Source organism: Crassostrea angulata, chromosome 1, assembly GCF_025612915.1.
Source record: "Crassostrea angulata isolate pt1a10 chromosome 1, ASM2561291v2, whole genome shotgun sequence".
Classification (NCBI taxonomy): Eukaryota; Metazoa; Mollusca; class Bivalvia; order Ostreida; family Ostreidae; genus Magallana; species Magallana angulata.
Window position 1 is genome coordinate 56,009,829 of NC_069111.1, and position 23,770 is coordinate 56,033,598.

Consider the following 23,770-nt stretch of genomic DNA (forward strand, 5'->3'; position numbering starts at 1 on the left):
TAGGTAACAAATAAGAGACATTGTGTAAAAAACGTTGCATGTAATTACTTTTTGGTATGAGAGTCATGACAAAGTTTTGTTCCTCCCGATTGTTGATGGTTGCTAGGTTAGCCCCCTGGTAGTGACAGCGGGTCTTGGCAGTGGCCCAGTTCAGCCGCCCGCGAAACAGGGCAAAGCAGTTGCCCTGGAATGGTTTGTAGGGGGCGCTGCAGCCCATCACGTAGCCTGCCTTGGTGACCACCGGAGGGGGAGGAGTGGTCGTGGTTCGCTGATTTGCTGGAAACACAAAGAAAAGGTGTCTCATTGTTTTAGGTGTATGATATTTTGTAAAAATATTTTCTAAACAAAAATGTGGCTTTCAATTAGAACAATTTGACAAAAAAATATATATCATGCCTAGTTTAAATGAATCCAAAGTAAACAAATATACTGATAAACATATGACTATTATAATATTAGATAAAGTCTGAGGGACATTCAACATGATATAGATAAAGTGATGGAAATCTATGACATTTCTATTTACCGTATTCTACAATCCCATACAATTAATTTGCTGTCAAACTACATACCAGTCTGCCACACTTAAACAAGGTTCACATTAACTCACACAACACTTACATTGTTTTTTACAGATGAAGCCGTTCCTATTAGCGCAGGGGTAATCGTTCCAGTAGGACGTGGTCGTAAAGATGGCGCCACAGTCCTCGTTATGTCGGTAGTTGTTAGGCTCGCCTTTAACAAATGAAAACTTTAATCAAGTAAACAACCTGGTTCAATAAGGTCTAATTTCTGCCCCCATTTTTAACAAATTTGAAAAAACATCATATCATATACTTGTCTATAGACATTTTGATTAAACATAAAACTGAATACATTGTATAATTTCAAAAATCTAGAAGTTTCACAACATTGATCATTTTTTGAGCTTATGTAATGCCACGTAAATGGCCTGAAGATCCTGCATTTTTGCAAAAACATGTAAAATTCATCAGTTTTTCTTCATATTCAACAGTAGGACTGGAAGAAATGTTGCTCTAAACCCATTTTCACATACTGTAAACCAACTTTTGTTCGTGGCTAATTTATTTAGCGATTTATCAAAGAAAAACAGGTTCGCAGCAATTAATTTTGCAATTCAAATGTGGATTATCGAAAGAGAATTTTTATTTACCAAAGACATTGGAGGACTGGTTTGCGGCGAGAAATATTTCAACGATGAACCTTGCAAAAATATCTCGTACGCGAATAAAATTTAAAGTTAGTTTACAGTATATCTTTTGCAAATCATATCAAAAAATTGTGTTGGAGCAAATATGATTATGCTCACTCTCATTAAAATGTTTTCTTTTCAAAAACTGATAGGAAAAAGCCAATTTAAATATATACAAAAACTAACAATGGAATCATTTTTTTTTTTAAATATTTGATGTTATAACAATTTTTAGAACCTCATCAAATCTACTCAAATGCCAATTAAATTTTGTAACTAAGCAGTGTGCTGATTGGGTGGAGAGACAGCTATCAATACTAAAACTACACGGAACTTATATCAAGCGCTTGATCTGTTAATACATCTCACATAAGCTACAAAATCTGTGTCACAACCTGTGAATCAGAACAGAGCTTTAGTCCCCTTGACCTTTAACCTTACCATTTCCCCAGTGTAGATATGCGACAGGTGAACCATCCGTCCACATAAATCTGTTCTCTGTCCCACGGTCGTTAATCCCAATCCACATTGCCACAGAATTCAAATTGCGGATTTTTGCTGAAAAGAGAAAGTACTAGTAAATTGATGTAAAAAAACATAAGAAAAAAACATGGTAGTTGACTTTAATTTGATTTGTGGATATCATTTCAAAAAGACATCAGACCAACAGGAAAATTAAGATATATTTCTACCAGCTGTTGTTACATTAAGTATATTTCTAGCACTCGTCTGTCTTGTTTTTATTCCGATTATAAAAATTTCTCTTTCAATTTATAAAATTTTTCAAACGGTCTATTTATCCCTGATGAATTACTGGTCCTTTTCCTCCGGATATCCCCCAATTCACTCACCAGACACATAGTACTGCTCTTGTTGGGACTCGATGCTGGCCAGATCTCCGCCATTACTCTGACAGATTTCCCTGGCGTCACTCCAGTCCAGCTGTTTGTCAAAGAACTGGTAGCAGTTGTTGGAGTTTGGATCTTCCTCCCAGTTCAGGCCACAGCGGGCGCTGATCGGCACTGAATGCACAGAGATTACATTAAATTACTGTACAGTAATTTTACTCACCAGTGACAGCTAAGGGGAAATATAACTTTGAAATTAAAATATCATTTTTTTGGCATCAAATTTCAATTTAGTTAATCACTATTTACCAGACAGCCAGGTGAGCCCAAAACAGAGCAAAACAAAGACACATGACAGGTAAATCACTACTTCCATAACACACACCTTTCAACTCCCCAACACACAAGGGTCAGTTACAATATCCATCTAATGATTCCATTGGAACTGGGTAATTATAGAGTTAACTAATTTGAATGTTAATCTAACTTACTGGCTGGTGTTGTTGAAACAGTAACAGGTAGCTGGGCATTACCTGCAAAAGAAAAATGCTGAATTAAACAAGATTCCTATTATTTCAGATCAACAGTAACTTTGAAAAATACTTCAAAGCACAATACTTGTATACAATCAAGTTTATAAGCATAAAAACCACATTAATTTTCTTTTAATAAAAAGAAATATACAGTGGACCCTCAGTTATCCGGACGCTTTCGTTCCCAAGTCCAATCGTCCGGATAGGTGAAGCGTCCGGATATCTGAAATGTGTCTATTGTTGTCTTGAATGATAATGCATTTGTACACAATGGCTCCCAGTGTTGATACTACGGTTATTTTGCCTTTCATACCATATATCAACACATGCTAGAGTTGTCTGTTGATATGAACGTTTTTGGATATAAAGAACTCTGCTTTATTTTATTATTTTGTCATGAAATATTAACCGGACAATATAATGATAACCGAATCTAGCTAAATTCTTTGTGTCCAAGTGTGATATGTTTTTAATACACTGTTGTTCGCAATTTTCCAATTTTTGAAAGTGATTTGGGAAGTCCGTGTGTTTATACAAGCTACTCATGAGGGTCTAGCACGTAAAAAAGGTGTGAAACTTAATTGACAGGGGTAATCTTTCGTACTGAGCAGGGTATCAAATTTTAGCCGTCCGATTAAATGAAGCAAGATAAGTAGTAAATCAGTGTTTTGTGGTAAAAACAGACCGTCCGGATCCGGAACGCGGAATTCCGGATAAATGAGACAAAATAACATATAAAAAAATCTGTTCCCAAATAAAATCGTCCGTAAACTGAAGCGTCCGGTTATCTGGCGTCCAGATATCTGAGGCCCCACTGTATTCAATTTAGCATTAACAGAATTTGAAAAACTTTTTTAGATTTTACATCTTGTATTATAGATATATTAAAGCTGCTGATAAGTCAAAAGAACTGTTATAAAATGAACATCTTGATTAAAACAGCACTATCAGACTTCAAACTACTTATTTTTGTAGATGTTATGTCTTTTATTTGAAGATTAAAGCCATCAATTTTTTGGGTAGTAGTTCTTACTGGCGGGTTTCTGACAGATGAAGCGGACAAGCGTGGAGCAGCGGCGGTCGTTCCACTTGCCGGCGTGGTTCATGAAGTTCATTTCCACACAGTTCTCTGTCCCCAGGTTGTTGGGTTCATGGGCATTCCAGTTGTAGTATTTACTTCCCTGAGGTAAAAAAAAAACGAAGTATAAAATGGCCCAAGGTCAACAAAAAAAATCCATCATCAATCTGGTATAAAAAGTATTGCCATCATGTGAAAAATGCAAGATTTTGAAAATGTTTATCATAAATCTATTCTACTCCCTGGTTTTGAAAATAAAATATTTTTTGCACCTTAGAAATTACATGATGAGTTTGTGAAATGCTTGTAATTATATCTGACTTTTGCAAAATATTACAGAAGCAAGTTTAACTGTTGACCCTTTGCTGACAATGACCTTGAACCATTCATAGGGTGTGGTAATAATCAAAACTTAACTCTCTTGTCTACAATGAAGTCAACTGATTTGAAAAATCTCTCATTAAAAATGATTTTATGTAACAGTTAAGAATCAAAACAAATAAAAGTATGGATTAAGAGAGAGAGAGAGAGAGAGACTGACTGACTGACCGTGTTTCCATCGAGCCATTGCCAGGATCTTTCCCGTGTTCTGTCGTTTAGTCCAATCCAGTACTCGTTACCATGCGACTGCCCTGAAACATGACCAATGTGACACTCATTCAATTATGTTACCAAATATTTAAAAACCAAAAAAATATATGAAGATGACAAGATTTCTTACTTTGGACAAAGGACTGTACGTTGGCCGAGTTGATGGTGACGAGGTCTGCTCCCATCCCCTGGCAGGTCGTGCGAGCATTTAGCCAGGTTAGTTTGGTGTCGTTAAACTGGTAACAGTTTCCATTGAAGAGTACCCAGTGCCCGTCACATTTGAACTGGGCTGTAAAAGAATGTTATCTTTGAAAATATGATAGAGATCTAAGTGTATCTAATGATTTTTTTAACGCATGTACAAAGTAGTTACTTAATACTTATCTAGCCATATAACTTTTTGGGTATTTTTGATAACAGTGAAATCATTAACATTCATATTTGCCAAATAAAGTAAAGCAACTTTTTCAGAGTTTCATGGGAATAATATTTCATGGAGTGGTTTGAATAAATAACAAATAAAAACTATGTTTCATTATTCACTGAGGATGTAAATTTGTAGAAGAAGGGTTAAGCCATTTATCCATAAAATTTATACCAAATTCAAATTCTTATGATTCCAAAAATATGATATCACTTAACCTTTATAGCTATACCTCCCACTATAAGTCCTGGGGCTGGGTTCAAATCAAAGCCTAGTCCAAGTAAAACAAGCTTTATCATTTCTAATTCTGTTTAAAACCTTTAGAATTTTACCAATACCTTTTCCTACATCCTACTGACTTACGTCTAGGGGTGGTCACAGGCTTGACCTGTTTCCCCATCGGAATCTGACATACAAACGCCTTCTGGGCCACACAGTTTGTGGTGGTTCTCCAATATCCATTGCCATCAGCTGGAGAAGGAGAGAAGGAGAAAACGATTACAGATATAGGGATCTTCTATATATATCTTGTTGGTTTGTAACAGGATATTGGTACTATATCCTATTACATGTTTTAAATTAAATTGTAATTCCATACCTTGCTGCCATAGTTCTCAGTATATATTTAAATGTTATTGGATTACATAATATTTGTAAAATTCTGGTAAGCACTTTGATTAAAAACAAATAAGTACCCTAAATCTTTCATTTCTCTAAGAATATATCAATATTTTATCCTGCTCATAGAATTATGAACCAAAAGTGAAATTATGATTTGATTATATTTGGATTTTTCTGCCTTTTTTAATAAACATCTAAAAATGATATCATAGTCCTCTTTGATTTAGACCTGCTAGTACTCTCAGTACTGTGATTTTGACCTGCCAGTACTCTCAGTACTGTGATTCTGACCTGTGTTGATGAAGGAGCAGTCCTGTCGGTTGGGTGTGTTGGTGGCGGCGTGGTTCCCCGGCCAGTGCTGGTAGTGGGCGATATTCCCACCATTCGTCCACATCCATGGACCAGTTCTGTTGTTGTCTGTTAAAAAAATTAAACAGAATTTTGTATACTTTGCACCAAAATTTATACTGTAAAACTGGTTATGTATGCTGGTCAAGTACACGTTTTCTATGGTGAAACATATAAGCACTCTAAAGTTTTGATTTTTTCACCACACGTGCAGTGGTATTTTACGTGGTTTTAAGCTAACTGCGTAACTAGTGTAAATTTCCCTGATGCGTAAATAACCATTTTTACAGTATTATTATCAACACTTAATCACTTTTTAACCACTTTTACACTATCATTATCAACACTTTATCATTTTTTAAATAATAATCATACCAAAAATCCAGGTCAGAATATGTTTTTTGATCAGATAAACAATTATACAACATTCTTTTATGTCATATATATGCTACATCCTCAGTATGATTGTCTACATATGAAATGAACTTTCCTTTAGGCCTAACAAAAAAATAGGTTTGTTTCCGCTTTCCCGACCGACCCTAACTTAAACCCGCCGACCCAAAATTTTTTTTCGAGTTTTTTCGTAAATTTCCGTTTTTATCCGTTTTTTGTTAAAATTTCGTTTTCATCAGATTTAAAAATTGTTTCCTCTGAATTTAAGTCGTAAAAATGCTTATAAAACTTATTTAGATGTCATCAGTGTTGTGTAGATGTTTTTTATTTACAGATGGCAGCATGTTGTGCCAGTTGAGCTCGAGAAATGTTCCCACCAGCCGGGGAAAAAGTTCATCTGTATTCAGATCATTTAAACAATGACAACAAATACTTGGGTTTTTTTTTATTTTACCCAGTTTAATAGATAAATGGTTTAATATGCACAATTGAACAGATGGAGAGGGAAAAAAAAAAAAAAAAAGCCGACATACCGACCCTAATTTTTTTCAGCCTGAAAGCAGAAACAAACCTGTTAGGCCTTATAAAAAAAGAAGACTATTTCCAATATTAAATAATTAAAAGAATGGTTTGATCTTTTTGACTACCTACCTGTGAGACCAATCCAAAAAGAGTCAATCCCTGCAGTTTGTAACTCGTCCAGGTATGAATTCACGAAATTGGTGAAGGTACTCCTAATAAACACAACAATACATTGTTAGTCAAAGTATATATTCATTAAATTTTTTAACAGAGACCAATGATCCAGTAGATTAGGATCAATAGGCATTGGCAAATAGCTCTCATAACTTAACCAGCAACAGAACGCTTCCATACAGGTTCTAAATTACCATAATTTGTCACAACAAAATATAATGGTAGATGCATACATATGTAATTAAGCTCTTGCATCATTTAAATTTACCCATATATTGAGACCAGATTTCCTCCGGAGGCTCTGCAGAAGTTGTTGGCCTGGAACCAGTTATACTTGAACCGGATGTTGAACAGGAAACAGAGTTTCTGATGGGGTACCCAGCCCGGCATACACACTCCTAAAATAGAATCCGTGCATCAGTTTATGGAGAGAGAGAGAGAGAGAGAGAGAGAGAGAGAGAGAGAGAGAGAGAGAGAGAGAGAGAGAGAGAGCGAGCATCCATTGTGTTGCAGGTTACATGGTCACAAAGGTTTTCCCTATTAAAATTAGAGGGTCCTCTGTTACAATGTTACATACATATATTGGGTCAACAGTGCAGGACACAACTGATTTTCAGAATATAACTGCACAATGTCTACAGAAATGTGACTACATCTATAAAGAAATTCACCTTCAGGTCTCTTGCAGACATAGCCCTTCCTGACGTTACAGTTGTCGGTGGACCAGGATTTGTGATAATCTGGCTGATTATTGTTCATCCAGACACAGGTATTGTTCATTGCATTACTGAAGGTAAGAATTCATTCTAATGGTCAGTGATTCAGTGAAAAGACAAAGCGAGATCTAACAGAATTTTCTCAAATTATGTTAGATTTATATTTTATGTCATTCAACAAAATTCTATCAAAAAATAGAATATATTTTTTGAAGTTATGGCACAATTAATGCCTGTTGTCACTTATGTTGTACTGCACTGTGTTTTGACTTACTGAACACTGTTTTGCATATTCTAAGGATTGATACATTGAGGCATTTACATGATAAAAATGGTAATTAAATGGATAATAGTTAATGAAATATGTACAGTACAGTTATATTTGTATTTGTTTCTAATCCAGTCACGTTAATGTAGAAAAAAATGTTTTCAATTCCAAGGACCTAGACAAAAAGAAGTTAAGCATAAATTTGTAAATAAGCAGCATACCTCCTGAGGACTGGGGGATGACCATTCGCCCAATACTGCAGACTGGGGTTGGTGGAGAGTACGGTCCCATTCAGCCACTGCCACGAGTTGGTGGTACCCTGAAATCAAACAAAGCTTCATCAGACACTGCAACCAACCACTCCATACATAGGATAAACAGATTATCTACAGAAGACACAATCAGCTGATAATATTCATGTTTCTGCCGACCTTCTGTACACTATGTAGGGCGGTCCACAATGGTTTGTGAGTATTCCGCGCGAAGTCGTGAATCACGGTCTGGTCCTGGTTGTTGTCAATCTCCACCAAATCCCCACCGTTCCTGGAACACACTTGTCTACAAAAGCAAACTTATCAAATTAATTCCATCCAGTACAGCAAACATTGCTGATAAAATCAATAAATTACTGTTCCCTGTATGTCTCTATCTGTCTCTGTCTCTGGTATTAGGTTTATTGTTTTTCCACCTAAGTCAGAATTTCCTAACAACACTGCCTTTCTCTGCCCATCTCTCTCTCTCTCTCTCTCTCCTCTTTCTCTCTCTCTCTCTCTCTTACATAGATCTACAGGTACATACACTGCTCCTGCCCATGTCTGAGGATTTGTTGGGTGGACCTGATAGCAAAAGTTGTTGAATTGCTGCCATCCAGAGGTTGCATCACAAGTGAGAGGGGTTCCTACAAAACGACAGGGGTATTATGAAATAATAATGGCTGAATTGGCTACTAATGAATAAGTTTTATATCTCCATTGAATCAATCACTGAGTATTGATACAAGACACAAACACAATAAATTTGAGTGAGAGTTGTGGATTTCAATGTTAGAACAATGTAGAAGAAAATAAATACAAAGATAGATACCTCTAGGTCTCTCACAAATGTAGGCCGCCTTCTGCCAGCACTGAAGGTTCCTTAGTTCTGTCTCGCTGGCGTACACGCAGTGGTCCGTCGTAGACTGGTGGAGGTGGGCGGAGCTTCTGGAATTGAAAAATAACCAGCCATTAATTAGGTCAGCGACAACATGTAGATATAATCTGTCTAAAAGTTATCTCCCTTGACAATTATTGTGTTTGTCATCATGGCATGATGGAGATTTCTTTCAGAACATAAAATCAAAGCTTCACCCTCCATTCTTTCTTTGGCCATATTCTGGTAATTGGGGAGGGTAGAGAGGGTAAATTAGTTGGAGTGTTTCTCACATGATGACAGGTGCTACCGGAGAGTTGTCCCCCCACACCCAGGCCTGCGATTTGGGGTTCTTGTTGTTCATCCCGGTCCACCATTTCAGGCTGGTGCTCAAATGGTTGTGCTGTCTGAGGTTGCGGATGGCATTTGTAATGTACGTCTACAAAAAAGGGGAAAATCGTGAAAAATACAGAAACAAGAAAAGCCTAATCTACACATGCAAAAGAAAAGTTTGATTGCATCATGGCTTAAATATAATTAATCTAATAGGTTAAGTTGCTCTCCAAGTGTCGAGACTTGTACTTAGGCTGGTGCTTATTTGTCAATCCCAAGTCCACATCACGGATCTTGTTCATTTTATTCGTTTCCCTCATCAGGAAAGTCATACAACAAGTGTAGATGATATAGGGGTACTAACTTTTTCTGCAGCATTTTCCAGCTTTAACAGGTCTCCTCCTTGTGCTGCACACCATGTTTTTGCCTCCACCCAACTCTTGAGATTCACCCATCGAAATCGGTAACAAACATTACCATAGGCCGTCCAGTACAGAGGACAATTCTGATTAGTCGAAGATACTGAAACAAATAAACCTGTTGTTATTCTTGTCTTATTGTCTAGATTTTGTTTATGACTAGAGATCCAAGTTAAGAATGATAAATGCATGTAACCAGCTGGAATAACTTAGCCCCCTCTCTCTTTTTTTTTTGGGGGGGGGGCACATCAAATACAAATTAGAAAGGACTAAATTGTTGCAGATAAACCAGTATATTTACAAGTATGTGCAAAAGTAACTGAAATTCTTGGCAGGTTGCTATTCTAATAAATTTCCTGTTTTATTTGAATCATAAAAAATCAACAAACAAAGATGAGTTACATTTTTGCATTTTCCTCATTGACAAATAATTCAGAAATTCTCTCCCCCCCGCCCAAAATGCAAAAATATCAAATGTGCATTGAATCAAAAGTGAAAAAATTTGCACATGCAGAAATAAACAGTCATACTAATACAGGAAGTACATTTACCAATACACTTACAACATTTTAAACTCATGTATTGGAAAACATTTCATAATTTAAAAAAAAAAACATCTCAATACTAGTTGTTAAATAAATATGTAAGGTTCAATATCTGTGATACAAAGGAAGATCAAACTTTGACACTTGAAGTCCAGTCTGCCATTGCTATCAGGTCCTGGGGTTGTACTCCAATCAAGATTTGTGTGACCGAGATTAGATTATCATAATATAACCCACTGATCTACAATACAGTGCTACTGACCCCACATACATGGACATACCAACATTTTACCCACAGTCAATAACAAAGACTTAAAGATACAAAATAAGTCAGCTAGCTCACCATCTGGAACGGAAGAGAGGGATAGCGAGCTAAAGCTTCCAATTTCACTTGCAACTGTTTTTAGAATTTGACTATACTCTGTCCCGAGTTTTTGCTTCCACCACTTTTTGCTTGATATTTCAATAATAGTAAATACCTTTGTGCTCAAACTACGTTCATCCACTAATATAAAAAATGTCCAGATTATCTGTTTTGAAACGCCCCCTCTACCGCTTCAGGTTTCAATACACATCCCGAAATTGAAAGTCTACGGAGATTTTGCATTGCAACAGCCATTAATCAGTTAATAAGCCCGGATGATAACGTTAAAAAATTGCGGGATGTATTCCGAGTGTATTCCGAATGGAGAAAAGATGTAAACATTCCCCATTATAAATCTCCGTAAGGAATCTGTTTTCGCTCCTGTGAATTTTTCTGAGAGGAAAGGGATAATTATTCAATGAAAATATCTTGGATATATTCCCTTTTAACGATTTCAGCTGTATTTCTTTCACAGGTATGTGTAATTTTATTAAAAATCATCAAAAAGCGATGGAAGCAATAACTTGGGACAGACTATAAATATTCAATTTTAAGTCACCTTTCAACTTAACTTTCTTAAATTTGACACAAAAGCAAGACAAATAATTTACTGATACTACTGAGTACAATTTGTCTTCAAAAATGACAATGAAGTGAAATGTTGGGCATGGAATTTTAAAAATGTTACTATATAGTTAAACGTTACATTAATTCACTAGGGTTGACACAGACTATCTCATAGCTGTCGTAATGATATAGAGGCAATTCATAGACTATGGTGCAGAAGATAAACTTTATCTCTGAGTTAAACTGCGCTTTACACAACAATGACGAGTCTTGTAACTACATTATAGTCTAAAATGCGACCAAGTGCATCATGCATCAGTACTCTGAAATGACGTCGACATAATCAACTTGTTGTGACAAAATCAACATAAACACAAAATTTGCATCAACCAAAGCTCAAAAATTGTTATATGCATGCAACTGACTGAGTTACTAAGCTAAATTACACAATTTTGGCCTCCTTTTAACGATTGAGCGCAAATAAGACTTGCAGACACAAAATAGGAAAGCTTAATTTGTAGATAGTACATGAAGAAAAATGAATGGAAATATTATTCCCGGATCGCTTATCCACTAGACGAAGCATCCCCTATCATACAGCCTTTTATAATATGCACAGATATAGAGGGATATGGGAAGGGGCTGACTCCCATACCCCACCCCTTGGAAAATTATTTATTAAATTCACGAATTTCAAAATTCCAGAAAATAGGCTTCGGGCACCCCCCCCCCCCCCCAACTCGGCCTGGGCCCTCGACACCCACGTTTCTGGATCCGCGCAGTAACATGTATTATATCAAACTCTGAAGGATGACATAAAATAAAAAAGAAATCTTGAAGTGATTTAAAATCATGTCATATCAAAATTATTAAAATCACAGAGCAGGACAGAGAATTAAATTCTAATTTACTTAGAGCCCCGAACAGACAATCAAGTATGAAATAATCACAATTACATATGATTCAAAAGCTTAAAAATGCAAAAAAAATATTATGATATATCATATATGCATGGTATATGAAATTGCATTAATTTGTTCAAATCAAGATCCACGTGGGATATTAGAGAAAAAACCACACGCAATGAGGTTGACAGTAGTACGTAGAATTATACATTAAAACACTATTCAAAGAAGATATGTATATAGATAAATTCATTTATTGCTATCGCAGATTACTATGAAAATCGCATGCATTTCATTTTTAAAATTCAAAGTAAACAATCTATCGTTTCTCTTTTTGACCCATTTCGTGATTGCATACATATATGGCGCTTAAGAAGAAAACATTATTGTCATGTTGAAAATTCTGAATTTACTGGGTGGGTGTAAATACAAAATTTACAGCATGACAACAAATTTAAATTTTACAAAATGACAATACAATGAAATGGAAATATTAGACTTACCGAAATTAAAATACTGTAGAAAAAAGACGGACAGACAAATGAGAATCTTAGATCCTGGTTTGAAATGCATGATTAAAACTAATTAAAATCAGTAATTAGTCCATCAAGTATCTCCATTAGGTATACAACACAGCATGCAGCACAAATAAAGAGGAGGAGTATGAATTACAGGCATGTATTTGCACGAGTTTTGGACTTCATGCACAGAAGGGAACAGAGGGGAAACTTCCTCAACAAACGGATAAAATATGTAGATTAGATGAAAATTCGAAATAAGAAATAATAGCGTTTTATGAACACACTTCTTGTCTTCCAATACTTACGATTTTTTTTTTTTTAAATTTTTTTTTTTTTTTTTTGATTTACGAAAATTTAAGACTTTCCCAAATTGGCCCCCAATTCGATGCCCCGGCCCAAACTATGATGCTGATATTTACAATACAAAGTACCACGAAGATAACGATACCAGCGCCATCTACCACGGCCCGCTACAGAGTACTGATCTACAGATAAACGCCCTCGTCCTGGACTTGTGTAAGATATATCTACTGTAGTATATACTGTATCAGTACGACTGATTGACTTTTGTTCAGTATTTGTCAACAACCCTCTGACCCGCCATCAACCAAAAACAAACACAACTCCATTTCTTCTACATGTATATAGATATAGCTCTTGACTCTCCCTAAAAAATTTTTGGTTCTCAGAGAACAACCTACGCGGCATTAAAGCAAACCAAATGTATTTTTAAGCAGAAAGCAAACAAACAAATAAAAATTAAACAAACAAAAAAATGACCACTCTCTGTAAGAAATGACATCTTGTTTCTTCGTTCGTCTGTCAATATTTTGGATAAATAAATATTTAAAAAAAAACGCGATACAAAACGTTTTAAAAGTTCTTTATAGATGTAAAGTTGAAGGAGGTATTTTTTTTGTAAACTTTCAAATTTCAAACAAAATTGGAATAATTCGAAACGTATCATTACAAAACAAAAAAGCTTTGATCGCAACGTTGAACGGTTGGGTTCGAAATTTCCTCTAGCTTCCATGCTCCTTTAATCAGTTTTCGGCCAAGAAGATCCGTATCTCCCTCAGATGGTTGTCTGTCTTGTCTCCCACCGGTCGATCAACCATACTGATATTGATTATAATTTTAATTAGTACTGTATTCTCTGGTCCGTCAACATTTCTGTGACATTTTGTGGTCCCAGACTATGGTTTCACGCGTACTTTCCATCCTACCATATATTGCACCCTGCAACGCATAAAAATTGAATGGTAGACGAATTCGGTACTTGATCGACCGGTGCTATGCATTAGGTCTCTCTCTGTACTATTTGTTGTCTCTCTCTTTAGGTTTCAGTCTGGTCATCTCTCTCTCTCTCTCTCTCTCTCTCTCTCTCTCTCTCTCTCTCTCTCTCTCTCTCTCTCTCTCTCTCTCTCTCTCTCTCTCTCTCTCTCTCTCTCATGTTTTAAACATTCAAAAAGCAGTACGTAAAGTTGTAAACAGAAATCGTGTGAATGTGGAGGTGGGGGTGGGTATGGAGACATGAGGAGGCGACATGTAGTTAATTCATGCAACGCCAGTAAACAAATACAATATACATCCTAAAGGACTGAGAACGATGAGTACACGTAAAAGTTTCTGGGTACACATTGATGTGAATAACTGGGCCACTGCACCTGAGCATGTTTGCAAATACAAGGACCCGCATTATCGAATTAAAATAATTGCTACAAAGTCCATTCATGAAAAAGTACGATTTAATTAAATCTTTTTGATCATGATTTATATAGAGTTGTTTGAAACGTTTTAAATATATCATTCTGAAAAGTTGACACAAGGTGTAAAAAAACAAAACATAGTGCAACCGCACATGTGTACAAGACGTCTACATGTGAGCATAACAAATGGAATCCCGTTATCTTTGTCTGTTATCTGTTACTTGGATCTTGTTAAATATTAAGTAAACCCTGGTGTGCGCCAGGGAATCGTTTTATAGCTTCAATTTTAACCTTATAATCTACATATTGTGTTTATGTGAATGCTCGTGTAAAATCGCTTAGCATTGCTAATAATCATAGATGAAGATGATAAATATGTCGATTAGAAATTAGAATAAAACGTATTTACCATAATAGTGAGATTGCGAAATTATAAATTGGTTATCTCTGGTTTCTAACTTTGGTGTTATTTTATTAATGGTTAAAGTTCACACAAGGTATCGGTAAGGTTTCTTCTATATACAATCATGGTCCATATCTCTCGGTTTGCCTGACTTCAGATCCTTGAGTCACAAAGAAAAGATAAGGCCGCGATATATGTACCATAAATTGGAAAAAAATTATAAACTTTTTGAAAAAACATACATTAAATAATGAAATTTTTAAGTGTTTTCATTTTTAAATTACACAAACTTACAATGTTTCAATCATTTTTGGCAAAAAAAAAATTGCTTTCTCTTTCATGTAGTTAATTGTATCGGGGCAAATCCCCTAGTCTTAAACTCTTTACGTAACGAGCATGATTGATTTGATCAGTCCACGAACGGCCTGACCAAGTTCCGTGATTGGCATGACCTTCAGAATGACATTGACTGGTCTATAACAGCGATAAGACGGGAGATAAGACGCACCGCTCTCCGATCAGAAAAAAACCCCATAAACCAAGATGAGAGCTTTTGTCCTTCTGTTTTTGGTTGTTGTAGGTAAGTCATTGTTTTAAGTCTATAAGTACAATTATACATTCATAGGTACTACTTATAGTTATTATATACTTATCGGTAGTATATTTATTGACAGTCAGACACTTCTCAAAAAATATGTTATATATTTGATATATATGTCAATACGTCATAGCTACAGTAATATTATATGTTGATCATAAATATTTACTTCGAACGATATAGCTTTACGGTACTACCCACAAACCGTAAAATAGAAATCGATGGGCATCATGACTGAAGATATGTGATAAAATAAACTTGACTATTGTTAAACAAAACAATATCTCTTGTACAGTGGAGCCTCAGTTATCCGGACGCTTACGTTCCCAAGTTCAATTGTCCGGATAGGTGAGGCATCCGGATATCTGAAATGTGTCTATTGTTGTCATGAATGATAATGTATTTGTATACAACGTCTCCCAGTGTTGATACTAGTTTTTTTTGTCTTTTATACCATATAGCAACACATGCTTAAGTTGTCTGTTGATATGAACATTTTTAAATATAAAGAACTCTGCTTTATTTTATTATTTTGTCATAAAATGTTAACCGGACAATAATGATAACCGAATCTAGCTAAATTCTTTGTGTCCAAGTGTGATATGTGTGTGATACACTGTAGTTCGCAATTTTCCAATTTTTTAAAATGATTTGGAAAGCCAGTGTGTTTATACAAGCTACTCATGAGGGTCTAGCACGTAAAAAAGGTGTGAAAATTATTTGACAGGGGTAATCTTTTGTTCTGAGTAGGATATCATCAATTTTTATCGTCCGGTTAAATGAAGCAAGATTAGTAATGAATCAGTGTTTTGTGGTAAAAACAGACCGTCCGGATCCGGAACTCGGAATTCCGGATAAATGAGACAAAATAACGTATAAAAAATATGTTCCCAAATAAAATCGTCCGTAAACTGAAGCGTCCGGTTATCTGGCGTCCGGATATCTGAGGCCCCACTGTATATGTAACAGTACTTTAGAGCCAGTTCAACTCTCTGTAGCCGGGTCCCTCAGTGGGTTATCGATGTAAGTCAGTGTGGGTACCCGAGTACTAAGAAGACCCAGCTTCTGTTGTAACTTCATCTGTTAAACATTGAGTCCCAACCAGCCAGAACGTGACTCAATAAAGATAAAAGTACACGTAAATACTTCAGTCAAATTAGTTCAACAAACCATCTAAATTGCAGGTCACTTTTGTTGTTTGATAATAGTACTGAATAATTTTGTACGAAATCCCATGCAGTTAGATACTTTATACAGACATAAAAACATCCCAGGTTATTGACGATTTCTCTGTTGCTCCTCGCTATATACATGTATACACATGGTGATTATAAACATCTGTTCATGGATGTAGTGTAGCCATGTTCGTTCTACAATTGTTTTTTACCTTATTATGTTTTAAAACTGACATGGTCAGACATTTTAATAGTGTGTAGTCCCCCAATGTTGCATTGATATACTTAGCGGTATTTTGTATACTATGCATAAATGTATTTACACATAATATCATGCATTTTTCTATTCGTACTTTATAAGTAGCAGTCTAGTAAGATAAGCTCCCAGAAAAGTTTCTTCATTATTTTAGGTTGTATATAAAAATGAATACCATATAGTTAAGGATAAGTTTCTTATTACGTACTCCATTTAGCTGTCCAGTGTGAGAATATCTTCAAGGATCTGTCGTTAATTAGTTTATAATAACATCCACTAAGTATGATTCCCTCTATTTCTAACCAAAATCGATTGCAATTCATAGCTCTGTTGAAACTGACAAGACTTAGACCTGCACGCCCTTTTTATCGATTGTTTAATACCTTCATCGATCTAAGAAAAATCACGGACTCCACGAAATAATCATGTTGACGTCAGACTCAAATTCCCATTATAGAAGACGATTTAGCTGTTTCTTTTATCTAGCGTAATACGTACGTTAGAAATATTTTAGTTAACTTTTCTTACTTTTTTGTGATCATTATAATAATAAAAGAAAGATGTAAATATGAATAATAAAATGCTTTCTTTGATGATCCATGCGAGTTATGAAGGTAGCGATCATTGCAGCAAATACAATTTTATTTTTCTGTAATTTGCTATGTCATTACATTCATATCCCGCATGAATCACTAAAGAAAGCATTTTATTAATTTTATTTTGGTGCTTGATTTAGCTGTCCAGTGTGAGAAGCCTCCCCAGGGCTCCGATCTCTGTAACCATGTCCTTCAGCAGGACTGCTCCACGTTTGAGACGGAAGTAGTCTGTGGTTCCGACGGAGTCACCTATCACAACAGGTACGGTACCATCAACATCAGTCAGCCAATTTATATCTTGAACGCCGATTGTTGTCTTTGTATGTGATATTTTCTCTTTGGTATCCATTCATTAAACCATAAATAAAGTTAATAATTTACAATTCAATCAGAATACTATATTCATACTGGCATATACCTTCAGCATGCATTGTAGTTCCATCAAGTACTTACAGTACTTTGATTATTCTACTTTTTTAATGCTGTGTTTGACGTAACGGAATTTCCTGTTTGATTCTACAGTTGTGAGTTTGCCAAGGCCCAGTGTTCCGGACACGGACACGCCCTCCATGCCGTACACGCCGGACCTTGTTAGAGTGATCCTCTCACATCTCTATATAAAGGAATAAAATAAACTTCTCCGTTGTTTTCTTTTCTCGGAACAAGCAGGCCCTAAAAGTTGCGATTGGGAACAGACCTCAACAGCCTGATACTTTTGGTTTGACCCGCCAAACAGGCTAATCGAACGAAACACGGTCGGTAAATATAGGGACAAGCAAAACAACCGGTCTATAACGGTCATTGAGTTTGAGAAATAAGAATTTGTTTATGAAAAAAACATTTATTGTTATTGTTAATGTATGAATGTTAGATGAATTTCATGCAAATATTTCACATTTATACAAAATTTTCCGCCATTCTCAGTTTCACTATGATATCCATGTACAGTTAAGATACCGTCCAGTCTGTTGTGTTTCGTTCCGTGTTTAGGTGACTGTAATTTATTAAGTATGAATATAAATGTCCGTGTCAATTATGGGGTTACAGTTCAACCCTCTTCTTGATTTTCACCGGAAACTGTCCATATTTAAGTACACGTGATAGTGACGTAATTGCTTCGTCACTTAGATTCGTGATGTCATCTCTGGTTAAGTAGTCTAGGCCAACATCAGAAGTTAGCATCTGGAAGACGTCAGCGGCTGCTGGTTTTGTAGTGAACTACAACATGAAAATCATGACAAGTTTCAACCGTTTATGACCGTGAAACGATACACTAAGTTCTTGTAAATAAGAATTTCATCCATCAAATATGTATTACCCTTTTCATTGCGTCATTGTAGAAGTGTTCGAATTGCTCTAAGTAAAAGTTTTCCTTTGTTCTCATTAAATGTAAAAGTGTAGATCTGAGTAAGACTGGTTCCATCCTATCGAAACTCAACACCTGTAAAAGAAAATGCAACGTTAAAATAAAAGCTATCAATGTTCCAAATCTTTACAGAAATTTTTTGTTTCCAGAAAAAAACTGCTGTCTATGAATAGTGAATTAATTAGGCAACGAACTTATTGTCTTTATATTTAGTGAAAAAGATAATGAAATTTAGATATTCAAAATAGAGAATTTGTTTTTACCCTGTGCCCGTCACCGTCTATCCACATATACTGGGCGTCCGCCAGGATGGTCCTCTCAGTCAGACCCTCTTCTTCCTTGACCTCATTGTTTGAGGACAGGATCTTCTTACAGTCAGACGAGTCAAACTCCAGGGAGGGCGAGAACAGGATGGAGAAGGACAAGCTACGGCCGTAGGACCGCACCTGATGGATGTATCCTGTCACCGGAAGTAAATATCAATATATGCATAAAGATGAGTTTTGTCCTAAGTATGAGGCATTACATGTATTTGTTTTTTCAGTTATCTTATTTGTGCAGTTTCCCAATTGAAAAGTGTTGTTCTTGTGAAGAAATTAAACAAATAAGACCCTTAAAATTACAAGTATGTTCAATATAATCCATATTCGTTCATTCTTAAAGGAGCATGGTCACGATTTTGTTCACAATTTATTTTCTATTTTTAACGTTTTCAATGCTTCAGGAAATCATTTATAATAGTCAACCAAAATTCGAGTGTCATTCGTCGAGTTATAAGCGAGATACAGAGCTCACAATTCTAGTTTATGTCAGCAAAGTTCAGGTCATGTTTTTGTTTTCATTTTAAATGATGACAAGAAAATTCCAGGTTTAGACCTTAAATGAATGTGACAAACGCTAAAAATTTTATATTTATGCTCTAAACGAATTAGCAGATAGAAAAATCAAATTGAAAAAGAACTTTTACCGGTATATCGAACCAATATTAATGTAGTAGACAAACATTTTTACATAACAAAGACTTGTGAACTCTGTATCTTGCTTATAACTCTACGACTGATTTTTAAATTTTGGTCGATCATTACTAATGCATTACTCAAGCATTGTAAACAGTTAAATGTTTAACAGTTAAAAGAAATTGAATTTGACCAAACTAGTGGCCATTATTCTTTAACGCGACTATGGGTTGCGGTCATTGGTATAGAATGGCTGCATCCCGAAGGATTTTTTACACTACGGAGCAAAGAAACGAATGATGAGTTTTAACTAAATGTAATGTAGAACTAAACCTGTAATCTAACACTATTAATACATGTGAGCTTTATTGTGCCAGGATCTTAATTCTGATTTATGAATTAAATTCGGTAAATCTGAATTTTATTTAATGAACCAATTTCTTTTTTGACAACCAGACCTTCTTTTCACAAATTTTTGCGCACCTGCTGGGATAAGAATACAGTCCCCGGATGTCAGTGTGGCGTGGTGCCACGGAGTGTTGGCGACTTCCGGGAATTTGTACATGTTCACCCTCTCTACGTCCATTGTGGAGTGACCTGATCCAGAGTTCTTGTACTACAAAGCGATAATTAAAAAAAACAAAACATTAAAAGGCAATAAGTGTAAAGCGTATAGGTTTCATCGTAAATTTATCTAAATTTCTTTGTATTCACGTTTTCCTCCTCAAAGCCAAAGAACGAAGCTTTTTTTAAAGAAATATTACGTACATCCATATTGCATGTATAACACGCTCATGCACTTTCGGTGAAATATAGAGATATTGATTGTTTTTGAGCCCCTTACGTTTTCTACAAAGTTGAAGTTGTTCCTGTACTTCTCGTCAATGATGATGAAGTCCTTCCTCCCGAACAGTACACAGTGAAGGTCGTGGTCCTCGTGGCTATGGAGACGGGACGCCGTGCCCCCGCTACTCATCCATAGTCGTGCCTCGTACAGGCGGTCATAGAACGTCCCACACCTCAGGCAGCTGGGCAACTAAAAGTTACAACAGAAACAACAAGAACAAGAGGTTCAGTAGCCAATCAACAACATACACAACAACAATACAGGCGGTCATAGAACGTCCTGCACCTCACGCAGCTGGAGAGCTAGCGGGACCATCACAGAAACAAACCAGCAATAACAACAGTATCTATGAATGTTTGCACATCGCAGTCAGCTGGGGCTTGTAACATAAAACACGCTAATATTTTGACTTAAATTGGGTCTTAAGTAGGACTTAAGCGAAATCCTATGGCCTACACAAGTCCTACTTAAGTAATTAAGTGTAACCCAAGCACACCAGAACGAAAGTCGAAAGGTCAGCTTACCAGTAATCAACAGAAACCTCAACAAGAATTCAGCGTCATACCGGCTATCAGTAATTATGTCACAGACACAATTCTGCTTATTTAATATAGAAACATTTACCGACTTTGTAAAATAAAACCCATGCTTTAGTTGCAATCTATTTTAAAATAGTTCCTCATCCCCGGATTAAACAATGGATTGATCAAATCCTTGCTCCTATAAACGGACCTTAATTGTAATTCAAATATTATCATTATTACATTGATTCTGCTATTTCTATTATCTATGTTTATCGTATTATTTAATGGTTCATACTTAGTTATTGGTCAAACGTTGCTGCATTGTTCGTTACACTTTTACAAGCCACCACAACTTTTATGACAGATTGACTTTTAATTCATTTTTCATTATTAAGAAGTCTTTTAGCTGTTTTAAATCGTGATTTTTCAGTTTTTAAGGTAATCAAAGTTATTACACCCATATCTATTCAATTATTATGGAGTTTAAATTAAATATTAATATGGTACTGTGGTTTCATTAATATTCAAGAGTATCAATGTTCGTGGATAAACTGAAAATCGCAGTTTCAAGGATACGTAAATTCGTGGCCAATGACCGTATCAATACAAAATGTTAATAGAAATTGCACTTCAATGAACATTTAATTTCAAGGATCAATATAATAACGAAATCCACGAAAATTGGTATTCAACGAATATTGATGAAACCACAGTATGACTTGCAATGATAGTACGTGTATATAGTGTATATAGTACGGCTACTCTAGATCTTTCAAATAAAGCTTACCGGAAGTTCGGTCATCATTTTCTTGGGGATCGGTGTCACAAGGTACCACTCCTCAAACCTGTAGTCTATCAGGAACTTTTTGAACTTCATCACGTGACTTTCGTGGAGGGGTTCCTGCATCAGGGCCTGTCTCTTAATGGTCACAGTAACGTTCAGGCTCCCGAACCTGAACAAAACAATGGGTGGCATAGTTACTTGTAGTGTAGAATGTAGATCTATGCATTTAACAACTTATTGACAGTCTGTTTAAAGTTGATTCAGATGTTATGGATGTCATGTAACGTTACTTTTGGACAGAGAAACCTATCCTTTGAGATAACAATCTGTTTACAGAATTGTTGGTGTTTATGAGTTTATTTATGATTCTTGTTCGTTCAAATAGTTACGTTTTGAGATATTAATACAGAGTTTGTAGGTCCATTTGAATGCATTGCAGCTATTTGTTATTTTTAAGAGAAAGAGAAAATAAATAGTTGTCATAACTTGATTCAAAAAGTTTCTCAATTGAAAAGCTCTAATGAACAAGAAGAAAATTCTCATAAAAATACATTCAATACAGTTTAATTGTACATGTATACCCCCCCCCCGGTATTTGCTGATTCCCCCAGTCTATCATGATTGCATTTCTTTGTGGCGAGAGATAATTAGACGTGTATATAGCGCAGCCATCCATCCTCACCCACTTCCGGTGAGATGGCGCAATGTTTGACTTACTGCTGCTTTAGATAGACGTCACTCTCCCAGTCCGTCATGGCCTGGACATCTTGAAGGGCGTCGTGTATTAGCACAGGCTTGCTGTTCTTGATATACTTCACGTTCAGGGCATGCGCACTTGGCATTTCCGGTGTCTCCCTGATCCTGCCGCTGGACCTTTTCTGCCATCCTGCAAAACGGTGATAGTTGATGATATACAAATAACATTGAAATTCTAAATAAGCAACACTTTGATTTGAAAGTTTGTCGAGCTCTCTTAACTCTGAAGATAAGAACGTGTCCGCTAAGAGCGACTATTTCTGCAGGCATTAAAAACTTACCTAGTGGACGCAGATGACCGTCCGGAATACCGTGTCCGGCCGGAACGATGTAGGGCGGAAACAGAACGTCCATCTTCTGGTCCTTCGGGAATCCCACTTTGGAGGAACATCCTGGAACAAGCGCTACCACAATTGCCAAAGTTACAGTTCCTACGTGCAACGCCATTTCTTTGGAGAGCTTTGAAAATACCCGGATATTTACGTGATTCGTACCCGGATCTTTGATTACGGGGAATGCACGTTCTTAACCTGGCTACACGTGTGTTGAAGACGTTTTGTCCACGTCATTGTTGGGTTGTTTAGATCTCCATGTATAGCTGGGCCTTTGTGTGTTTTATCGAACTGATTGGAGCACCGTCAGGGCGACAGCTGTAGACCTGGGCGGCGCAGAATCGCCGAGAAATCCCGGTGATAAATTGATTTAAACTGACTTGGCCCCACACACAGCGTTGTGTACGCTTATAAGGAGAAATAACAGATACGGGACGGATCGAAAAGGATTTAAATCATGAAAGATAACTGTATACCGAATATATTGATATTCAAACACTCGTGCCAAAGTGTGGGTGTGCCAAAGTGTGTGTGTTGGGGGGTGGGGGTGTCTATGGGAAGTAAGATATATACTGTATTAACTGTCTAGAAACTGAACTACATGGTCATGGTTCTTTTGTAGATCTAAATATTGATCTCCCCAATAAGAATATATCAATTTTACAGGTAAACTTCATGCATACGTGTATCTCGTCTCCATCCCCCAACCCAATAACACCCCCCCCCCCAAAAAAAAATAATAATAATAATGGTTTAAAGCTTAAGAAATAAAATCCTAAAAATTAATGTACTTGATGGTTATAAGTTGATTACCTAGTCAGTTCTGAATCGCAGTATGTTTTATAGGGATCTATCGGAGTTTGTTATAAATAACTAGATTTGTTACGTTTTTAAAATCTAAATCTTACGAAATCAATGAAAATATTTTGGAGAGGGTTAACAAATTTTCAAAAAGAT

General features: G+C 36.1%; 3 protein-coding genes across 5 annotated transcripts in view; 1 reads left to right on the top strand and 2 right to left on the bottom strand.

Annotated features, from left to right (window-relative positions):
- LOC128185488 (macrophage mannose receptor 1-like) overlaps positions 1-12,660 on the bottom strand; it is a 30,744-nt gene extending 18,084 nt beyond the window's left edge. For 2 of the 3 annotated variants that reach the window (XM_052855074.1, XM_052855081.1), the window contains exons 1-20: positions 12,494-12,652; positions 9,555-9,712; positions 9,151-9,296; positions 8,813-8,928; positions 8,528-8,627; positions 8,161-8,287; positions 7,951-8,048; positions 7,417-7,532; positions 7,014-7,143; positions 6,701-6,783; positions 5,600-5,725; positions 5,051-5,158; positions 4,394-4,552; positions 4,222-4,304; positions 3,628-3,775; positions 2,553-2,594; positions 2,065-2,235; positions 1,655-1,771; positions 622-735; positions 49-276 (exon numbers count right to left, since the gene is read on the bottom strand). In XM_052855074.1, the coding sequence (XP_052711034.1) occupies positions 49-276; positions 622-735; positions 1,655-1,771; positions 2,065-2,235; positions 2,553-2,594; positions 3,628-3,775; positions 4,222-4,304; positions 4,394-4,552; positions 5,051-5,158; positions 5,600-5,725; positions 6,701-6,783; positions 7,014-7,143; positions 7,417-7,532; positions 7,951-8,048; positions 8,161-8,287; positions 8,528-8,627; positions 8,813-8,928; positions 9,151-9,296; positions 9,555-9,712; positions 12,494-12,563 (2,440 nt within the window). In that variant the 5' untranslated portion in view covers positions 12,564-12,652. Of the gene's footprint in view, positions 1-48; positions 277-621; positions 736-1,654; positions 1,772-2,064; positions 2,236-2,552; positions 2,595-3,627; positions 3,776-4,221; positions 4,305-4,393; positions 4,553-5,050; positions 5,159-5,599; positions 5,726-6,700; positions 6,784-7,013; positions 7,144-7,416; positions 7,533-7,950; positions 8,049-8,160; positions 8,288-8,527; positions 8,628-8,812; positions 8,929-9,150; positions 9,297-9,554; positions 9,713-12,493 lie in introns of all 3 variants that reach the window. The other variant, XM_052855085.1, reaches the window with a different exon arrangement.
- A 2,392-nt stretch (positions 12,661-15,052) lies between these two features.
- On the top strand, positions 15,053-17,883 carry LOC128166464 (turripeptide Gsp9.3-like). Its single transcript, XM_052831648.1, has 3 exons — positions 15,053-15,203; positions 17,389-17,509; positions 17,771-17,883. The coding sequence occupies exons 1-3, from the start codon at positions 15,167-15,169 to the stop codon at positions 17,841-17,843; spliced, it is 231 nt and encodes a 76-aa protein (XP_052687608.1). The 5' UTR covers positions 15,053-15,166; the 3' UTR covers positions 17,844-17,883.
- A 186-nt stretch (positions 17,884-18,069) lies between these two features.
- On the bottom strand, positions 18,070-23,191 carry LOC128166456 (uncharacterized). The gene is made up of 8 exons (XM_052831635.1): positions 22,763-23,191; positions 22,443-22,611; positions 21,729-21,894; positions 20,415-20,606; positions 20,054-20,186; positions 18,878-19,074; positions 18,567-18,689; positions 18,070-18,466 (listed from the first exon to the last, which is right to left on the bottom strand). Exons 1-8 carry the CDS (start codon positions 22,926-22,928, stop codon positions 18,290-18,292), a joined length of 1,323 nt encoding a protein of 440 aa, XP_052687595.1. The 5' UTR covers positions 22,929-23,191; the 3' UTR covers positions 18,070-18,289.
- Positions 23,192-23,770: the final 579 nt, after the last annotated feature.